Here is a 9,640-nt window from a genome sequence, read left to right as displayed (position 1 = left end):
CGCAGCTGGTCAAACTGGTTGTGCCCGTTACTTGGTGATGGAAGAATCGTGTTGGTTACTTTCTCAGAGGGTAGCGAAGTTACATAGAGAACTCAAAGATTGCAAAGAGGAGAATAAAGACCTCAAACAAAGGCTAGAGGCAAGTTACCTGTTATGGGCATATACGTCAATGCATTGCCTAAGTGAAGCCATAGTTCCCCTCTACTAACTATGGTGAAACAAGAGCGCAGCATACAGAAACTTGTGGGGATACCTAGAAACTGATGATCTGAGTTCTTTTCTCCTTCTTTTATATTTTAGCTTTTCATGAACAGGTAGCTTAATTGCGAAACCAATTTTACGGTCCAAAAATCCCTGTACTTTTAAATGATCTTCACAGTGATTATTTCTCGAACAGTTCCTGGAAAGTCGGGCACGAACTGGTATGCCAGACAGACCGGAAGCAGTCGGTGGAGACCAGGTAAATGATGCGATCAATTCGAGAGCAGGAGACACGGAGATTGGGTGGGGCTAGGGGAGGGGTCTGTGAGAGAGGATTCGGAATTTCTTTTTGTAGTTTATAGTTTGAATTCGTCCTCCAAGTCTGTATGGGTGTGCATTTCCTTTTAACTTTTCCCTCTTTTGACAAGTTGTTGTGGTAGGGTAAACCATTGCGTTGGGATAATAAACCTTCCGCGACATTCAGTGGCAATGTAATTTCTGATCTGAGATGGGGGCACTTGATTTGAATACTTAGTGTAACGGCTAAGTCTCGCTCGACCTCATTGTGGCCCTCATTAAGAGTTAGCATATCCCAGTTTCTGCAACACGAAGCAACTAGGGTTCGCTCTCCCCTTCGTGTGATGCAACACCATCGCTTGACTGGAGAACTTAGTCACAGACGTTTTGAGCCACGGGTGGCAACCAGAAGTTCATGTTCTTGCTCTTTGGCACGCTCTTACCGCCCTCCCCCCTCCCCTCCCCCCAATGAGTTGGGTAGAGAGGCTATCACTTAAACTTGACCTTTTCAACGAAATGTCAATCATATGCGCGAAATAAGAGAGCATTGGATTTCCGATGGTAATCCGCCTCTCAAAAACGTCTGTGTTTTCGCCTCTCGCTTGTTCTGAAATGGGAAAGGAAAAAGAACGTATTTATAAGTACAAACTAAGTGCAACTCGATGGCGCTGTCTGTATTTCATCCCTATTTGGTGGTTTTCTCCTCACAGAGCGATACCAATAGTACTGAGGCAACAAAATCTACAGACGACAAACTGGGTAGTAAACTAACGGATAGCCCGCGTAGCGACAGAAGTCGGGCCAGCGGCTCACCCGATGGTGAAAGCCCAAAAGCTTTTGGACGAGAAAGGTGAGTGGAGTGCGAAGTAGCAGTTCGCTGATATCACGCGCAACATTTTGTCAGGTTACCATTGGCAAAAATTTGCTGGTAAACCTGATAACACTCGAGGGTGGAGAGAAACAATGTCCGAGTTAAGCTTATCTTTCATGAGAACAACACATAAAGAACTCCGTCGCCTGCTTAGCTAGACCAGAAAGGTACTGCGCCTTATAGATACCGTTTCCTTTCAAGCGTTTTATGGCAACCGAATAATGCAATAGAGTTACATGGGTTGACAAAATATGGAGAGAGAAAGAATGAAAACGGATTTCAATCAAAATGTTTGGTTGCCTCTTTCAGGCACGAGGGCAACTTTCTGACCTTCCGTAAAAAGGCCGTTAAAATTTTTCACAAGTCTTGCTTCAATGCAGCAATTCTTTTAAATTATTTTCTTGATAATATGTTTGTACGATGTATTTATTGCTTTATTGCTGTTTAAAATAGCCTCTTTTGATCAATAGAAGTGCCTATCATTATCACATCGACGGATCTGATCACAGCCCGAAACACAGACCGCTGTCCAACCGACGGCTGAACAGTAACGGGATAGCAGTTATGAACAAAGAGACTGAAGTGATAAGCGCGCGTCAGTTTGAAGCACTAAAACAACAGAGGAGACTGGGCGCCAGAGGGAGTATAGACTCTGGTGGTTCAGGAGTCTCACCGCCAATGTCTTGGTCGGACACAGCTGGTGAAAACTCAACTATGCAACAAGTTATGGCGTAAGTGTGAAACCGAGAAAAGAACAGTTAAAATCAAACCTAGAAGAAAAATGTTCTGAACATTATTTTCGTGAAAGGTACCAGCTCCTTCACACATCGTGAACAGAAAGCCACTTGTAGAACGGTCCTTGCCGTCGAAACATTTTGACATATAATTTTTGCGGCATAAAATTGCATCTTTTAATATTGGCTTGCACATGGTACATTAACGTTTTCATGGTGATTTAATTTTAATTGTGTGGTTTTTAAGCCTGTTTTGAGTAAAATCCTTTCGGCGTACTGTGCGCAAAATTAGAAAAGTGTGGGTTACACTTTTTAACATCATATTTCCTTCTACAGGAAACAAATAGCCGCCAATACGCGCAGACTTGTGATGTCCAAGCGTGCGCAGAAGGTGGAGGAATCACCGCTAATCAAGTCTAAACTGACTCCAGTCAGAGTCGACGGTGTCTCTGTGGGTGAACCGAGACTTAAAGGTACGTAGTTTGCCAAGTACATGCCATATGGAACATAGGGCATCTATAATGTTCCTCCACTCATCGCGGTCTTGGGCACGTCAGTTGTATTTCGTCCCATTTTAGTCCTGTCTGCCGAAGTTCTTGTTCTGCTTACCTTCGCCAGGTATTTTCTGGCCTTTCACGCGTTCTTTTACCTTGCGGGTTCCAGAAGAGAGCTCGCCTGGTGTCACTTTCCCGTTGCTGGCCAAGAGTGTTATCGATCCATTTCTACTTCTTTCTTCTAAATTTGAGTCAGCATCTTTTCTTCCTGTGTTATCATCCAGAGAGTTTCGCTGCTGATGGTTTCTGGCCACCCGACACCAAGGATGAAGCGTAGGCACCGATTTACGAAGGCTTGAACTTTATCCGTGATCTTCTTTGTCATGACTCTTTAAGTTTCGGCTCCATACGTCACGACGGTCTTGACATTAGTGTGAAATGTCCTTAAAAAGAAAACATATATGTCCTAAGGTTTGTCTTCAGGAATCTCCCTACATCTCCACACTGGTCTAAGTAGAAGGAAAGTTGTCCTAGCTTTGCCTATCCTCACCAGCACTTCCTGTTCAGAACCTCCCATGTGATCACTTTGTTTTTCTTGTTGTCTTTATTTTAGGTCCCAGTCTCCAACTCCGTCCAGTCGACACGTATCATTCCGCATCGTCATCTCGCTCCCATTCTCCTGCTCGGACAGACTCGACATCAGGAAGCCGGCCTACGTCTGGGACTCCAAGAGAAGAATTGAACGAGATAAATAAAATAAAAATAAATAACGCCAGAGACGAGAAAAGAACTGCAAGCGAGGATAGAGCGGGCACACCCGCAAGGTCACGATCACTTGCAAACAGACGTAGAACGCCAACATTTAGCTCTGATAGCACGATAAGTTCTGATAGTGACGTTGAACGCAGTGCCCAGCGAAGCAGTGGACCGCGCCATCGTCGCGGACACCCATCTTCAAGTCGAACGAAAGACCACAATACAAATACAACGGGTGCTCGCCAAACTTTGCACAGGCAAGTCCCGGTTGGAGCAAATAGAGCGAAGAAGACTGTTTCATGGAATGAATCGCCGAAAGACACTAATCTTACTAATGTAAATAGACAAATTCCTACAGAGAGGCCCCGCATACCTCCAAAACCGCCGGTGCGGACAACGTCACGTGATAGTGGTGTCCCTAGATATGTACAAAAGGACAGAAATATGACCTCGCTAAATGGGGTGAAGAGGAATCTGGGAAGTGGTGTTGTTCCGTCTGTTATAGTCCAAAAACCTGTAAAGCCAGTTGCGGTAAGTTTATGACAACGTATATTTGAATCAATGGATTAAATAACGAGGGAGAAGCTAAGGCATCTTTTTTGTCGTAAAATATTTTGCCTCAATGTGCAATATCGGTATTAATATATTGAGCTTAAAATGTTGTAATGAAGAGAACAGTGTTCCACATGGAAACAGAGGGCGTATGCTGTGAGTTCTTTATTTACAAGTGTATCCTCCAAGAGCTATTTTAGTCAGGGTTGGCTTTTAGAAGCTGTTTATGGACTGTTGTGTTGTTGCTTTTAAGTTAACTAAAGATAACACGTTTGAAGAAGACTGTAGTTTGGTGTGAAATCACAATAATGATTAGGGGATTGATATAATTGTGGGATACAGCACTGATAACCAGTTCAGTTAGGGCCTCCGTGCACGCTATTTACTTATTCATAAGTATTTCTTTCAAACAGGAACAATCAGGTCTTGACGTGTTAACATACTCGCTGGATGGATATCAACAGGACGATAGACCATGGTAAACGTAACTTAATTATCTTTATAATAATCTCATACTGCATACTTGAAATAAGATATACGTGCCATGTCGATTACATATCATCTAAATATTCATAAATAATTCTGTTCTCGGATGGAACGAGTAAAACTATATATTTATTTATCATTTCGCGTCGCCTCATCGAATGGTTGTGATGAAAGATGATGGCTAGGAAGTGCTCTAGGAGATGTGGGGCGCTTTTCGTTCAACCGAAAATTTCGAAACGAGGACAAATGGTACGGAAATTTCCAGGGAAAGTTTCCAGAAAATCTGAAAATTTCTGAAATTTTGGGAAGAAAGTCAATTGGAACGGAAATTCCGCGTAAGAAATAGACCTTTCCCACATTCCACTTCAGTGCGTTCGAATAATAGCACCAGAGCGAGGTTCGAGTGGACGTTTTCATACATTTGCTGTATTTTTGTCCACCCTGACCTCGACTCGGCGCCATTGTTTGTTGGAATGCGGGAAAGGTCTATTTCCGAAACTTTCGGTCTACCTCGACACGCCCTCTTTTCAGGAATTCCGAAAAATGCTGTTCCATTCGTCACTGGAAATTTCCGGAAATTCAGACCAGAATTTTTCATCGTATGGCGTTTCACCCGAAACATTTCATTCTGATGACGTAGTCAACAGAGATCCGTTTGACTGTTGCTTTGTCGGTTTGAATTTTTGTGCGTTAGTAGCATCCAATCAGAGAGACTACGCGGATGTCTATAGACACGTGATCAATATGGATTGTTTTGGACAGTAGGCGATTTGCATGATGGCGTCAATTGACTACAACTACCAGAATCCTTCACTATTCTGCTCCTTATGCTATAATTAGGGTAATTAATAAAGAAAAAAAGGAAAGGAATTCTGGTAGCTGAAGTCAAACTACGACAACGTGCACATCTGCTATTTTCCGACTTTTTATCTCGTGGAGGAAGACGCGATGGCACGTAAACCGGTATACGAGATGTTTAATTCACTGGCAAGAAATCCAGGCTGACAAGGTTGTTCGGCAGAAATGTACAAGATGAAGTAGAATCTCACTGTGTTCAGTTTTGTTTTATGTTTTCTTTGTTGTGGTTGTTTGTTTGTTTGTTTTATTTAGTTTTGTAATGTAAAACATCTAAATTATTTTGTTTTTATTTTAGGTATGAAACAGATGAATTTGAGTGAAGCATTAGTAAAAGCTAGTAAACTGGATGGAAATACTCTACTCTTTCTCCTCGTCGTTAAGGGACCGCGTTAGTAAATACAATTAAAACAATTATTCCACGAGCGCGCGTTGGATTTGAGATGATAGCCAATCATTTTTGAAATTTCTTTCACGATATTTTTAAACCGAAATATTGGGCAAAAATGTATATTCAGCTGTTTGTTCTTAATCCATTGCTACTTCATGACGTAAGGATTATCATTTATCTGAGAAAAGGAGATTATGAAAACATTCAAGTTACACCATTTGCCCATGTAAGAATATGTGAAGAAAGGAGAACTGTTGTCGGTTCTAGGTGATAATTTTACATCTTGTAAATATGACAGTTTTATTAACTTATTACGAGAGTTCTAAAATTTATATTGTAAATAAAATGGAAAAGCTTTAAATGATATGGATATTTGACTTTGTAGTAGGGGCTTGATAATCCTTTAAGAATTCTTTTAGCGGATGACGCAGCATGCATTTAACAGAATTATCGCCCAGACCAGTTATGTTATACCAGTGTAGGTTTGACCTCCACATTAGAAGAATCGTCCGGAATGTTCTTGATCAACACACTGGTATATAATCACGGGATTTTTTTATGGGAAGAAGCTGAACCCGAGAGGTAATAAATTGAAAGTGTCATGGCCGCTCTTCTTCGCAGGACAGACGTTTTTGCCAGGCGAGTGCCGTCTGCTCGCCGAATCCAAAATGGCACCTTCCAACTCCAAACACTCGTTCACGGCAGCCTATGCAAGTCTCTAAAAACGATTGAAGCGATACTGGATGTATAAATATCGGAAAGTGTCAAAAATGTTCATGAAAACACAGACGTTTCGGGTATATGACCCTTCTTCAGTGTTAAAAAACCGTTAAAAAACCGTTTAAATACGCAGTAGATTTGTAACTACGTTAGATGGGCGCCCGCACGTAGAAAAATTGCGCGTGCATTGTTTAAATGTAGCTGAAGTTTATGTTTAGTCCATGCGGCTGCACTGTTCCTGGCCGAAAAATCAGCGTCATCTCCTGTTGTTTTCGCTGGATGCTGGTGCCACTACACAAACAATAACAATAACAATGCACGCGCAATTTTTCTACGTGCGCGCGCCCATCTAACGTACTTACAAATCTACTGCGTATTTTAACGGTTTTTTAACGGTTTTTTAACACTGAAGAAGGGTCATATACCCGAAACGTCTGCGTTTTCATGAACATTTTTGACACTTTCCGATATTTATACATCCAGTATCGCTTCAATCGTTTTTAACCAAGTGTCACGCATCAGCAACGACTTTTTAGTCTACCAATATGCAAGTCTCTATCTCAGTATACAAATCAACCGCAAACTTCAGGGACGATGGTATTGTGTCACTGTAGCTACTCGAGAAATACACAGAATACAGCTCATTTTATTGAAAATTTAGTCAAAGGTGGCCCCTGAGTCCCTGAGATACATTGTACAGATATTCATGTTGAAGCGACCTTCGAGGAAATTAGCTGATCACTCCAACACTCTTTGTTTGGTTGCTTCTCTTTTTATTTCCATTATTGATGACTTGGGTACAATACTCACAACGTTCTCTTACTTGTTGCTCTTGACTGGTTACAGCAATTACTACAACTACAAGGAGCTAACTCGTCACGTTCCTTTTAAAGGGACAACCACGTCATCCATCAAATCAATGTCAATCTGTCAATTAGGCTAACGTAATGTCATGCGCAGTTCGAATAAGGTTCTATTGCGACTACGCACCAAGCTACTTAGCATATTTTCCTTCGAGGTTATCGAGGTTGACTAAAACGTTTTCTACCTTGATTTTAACCGACTATTCTTAAGTGGTTGACCTAAATAAGGTAACGTGAGCAATGTAAAAGTTACAATCTTCGTTCTTACCGATTAAAAGTTTAGGATAACACTAAGTTAAAAGATAAAAGTTGTTGTTAAATATTTCATACAACATAAGTGTTACAAGAAATAGGTTTGCAAACTCCCAGCTTCGTGGGCGGGATTTCCAGTTAAAACTATCCATCTCATTAACTGGACGTGCTCTTGGTACAAACATCCTCTAATGAGGTGCCGCTGCTATTGTTAGGAATCTTTTCTTTATTTGGGTAGAAGTGTGAATTAGGAATAAATTAATTTAAACATCGTTATCAAACTCCTTGAAAAGGTCAGTAAAAAGGGCAAGGTTTGACTGAAAAATTGGACAGGAGACTGAAAATAAGTTAAGGAGTCTAACGCGACTAATTCCAAAAAGAGCGCTTCCAAAGTCCAGATTTCAATTTTTACTTCATTTTCTCGATCGACACCCGCGAGTGAACAAACGTGTTGCTGGACAACGCAGCTAAACCGAAAACATGTAGTGCAGCAACGGTGCTCGCAGAACATGAATGTACCAAGGCATCCTACCAAGAATCGGCTACAAATTATTGAAGTAGACGCTACATTTTCAAAATAGTTAGATTACATGGCACCATTTCCAGTTTAACAACGGTCAAGTAATTTACACATATTTCACTGAATAACTAGTTCCTAGGAAACGCAGCACCTGCGTACACATCAACAACGATAAGAAACGCAACATTTTTTAAACACCTAAAATATTCCAATATTATATTTCGAATGACCCAACACCTATTTCTCAAAACATTACCATTAACTTTTTACCCATTATCACAACGAATAAATATGGTTGGGAATTTATATCTTGCTTGCATTTTTATTGTTTTACATTCATAACGGTCTGAAATAGAAAATGCCTCTGGAGTCTTGATAATTGTGTCTGAAACGAGGTGAGAGGTTAGAAAACCGCATCTAATGGTTTGAGGAGTAGCGACCTCGGATTTTCAAGCCGATAAGCTGGTTCCTTTGCATCTAAGGAATTCATGTTGATAGGCGGCAAATAAAGTTTCCACAAATCTGAACGTTTTCATTTGTCCCCTTTTTGATGACAGCCCGGCCGCGAGCAAGGGAGAATGAAGACGTTTACATACACCACGCAGGCTACCGTACCGATTGAAATGACTTGTTTCCCTCGCTAGTTAAATTTGTTTTTACCGCACGATTCTTTATTGATCTGCGAGACACCTGTCGCGCTTTTTTCTTAATTAGTCGACTAAATTTAGCTTTACCTGACCTTGAAAAAGCGACAAAAAAACTACAAAGTAATTCCGTAAGCTTTGTAAGTAAGTAGGTAATTTACTCAATGTCAATAACAGTTCTTGCGCAATCACCCGAGCAGCGGCTCGAATAATACTTATTTCAGATGTAGTGTATTACCATCAGACGCAAAGGGTCCAAAAATTATATTTATGGGTGGTCTTTCATAGAACGTGACTTCGATATAATGGCACTGTTAGAGCAAAGCTTGAAGAAAGCTTTTCTAGCGGTTGGATTTCGGCAACAACCCTTTAATCCAAGTTATCCAACACGTATCTGTCAAGAATCCAGAAATTCTTTCGTCGCGTGCGAGTTTGAAACAAGGTCACTTCTTATGTTCTTATCCCGAGACGGTATGTTTACAAAGCCATTAATAAACAAGGTTAAATGGTTCGCATTTCTGAGTGTTTGGATTCTACAAGATCAGCTGCACTGAAAGTTGGATAAAGGAGATTGAGATTGGTAGATTTGATCTGTAGTTGATGTTAACACGAAAAAGGTGTATTTCCTCCCAATCGCCTACTTGAGTATTGTGAGAGGAGGCGTTGTCACTGCGCTCGCATTGTTCCGCTTATTAAACTAAGAACTGATTATGATGACTAAGTTGTCGTAATGCGCTTAGCACTTTACAAATGTATGGTGAGTGATCGCAATCATATTCCCGTAGTGAGAAACACGAACGCTGTTTTTGTCCGTGTTTCTCGCCGCACAGCGAGAGAGGCAATCACTGGTTCCTATACATTTGTTCCCCTTTGCTGAACATCCGGGAGCGACCCTATTTATTATTTCATTTTAGTCTACTTTGTGTTCCTCGAAAAACATTTCTGGCATTTTATCGAATCCAGTAAAGCGCGCGACCTCTGAGGAATGGCTTTTGCGATGTTGA

The 9,640-nt window shown here is 41.0% G+C and overlaps 1 protein-coding gene across 2 annotated transcripts in view; it reads left to right on the top strand.

The window, feature by feature from the left end:
• The window catches only part of LOC110054170 (uncharacterized), a 17,677-nt gene extending 11,676 nt beyond the window's left edge, over positions 1–6,001 (top strand). For both annotated transcript variants that reach the window (XM_020760506.2, XM_020760505.2), the window contains exons 7-14: positions 1–139; positions 398–460; positions 1,209–1,348; positions 1,840–2,100; positions 2,440–2,576; positions 3,211–3,884; positions 4,319–4,383; positions 5,545–6,001. The exon at positions 1–139 is cut by the window's left edge and continues 142 nt beyond it. In XM_020760506.2, coding sequence (XP_020616165.2) covers positions 1–139; positions 398–460; positions 1,209–1,348; positions 1,840–2,100; positions 2,440–2,576; positions 3,211–3,884; positions 4,319–4,383; positions 5,545–5,569 — 1,504 coding nt within the window. In that variant the 3' untranslated portion in view covers positions 5,570–6,001. The remainder of the gene's footprint in view (positions 140–397; positions 461–1,208; positions 1,349–1,839; positions 2,101–2,439; positions 2,577–3,210; positions 3,885–4,318; positions 4,384–5,544) is intronic.
• Positions 6,002–9,640: the final 3,639 nt, after the last annotated feature.

Source organism: Orbicella faveolata, unplaced genomic scaffold (assembly GCF_042242905.1).
Source record: "Orbicella faveolata isolate gen_17 unplaced genomic scaffold, um_ofav_v1 contig_1, whole genome shotgun sequence".
Classification (NCBI taxonomy): domain Eukaryota; kingdom Metazoa; phylum Cnidaria; class Anthozoa; order Scleractinia; family Merulinidae; genus Orbicella; species Orbicella faveolata.
Note: the sequence above shows the minus strand (reverse complement) of the source record. Positions and strands in the feature narration are given on the sequence as shown.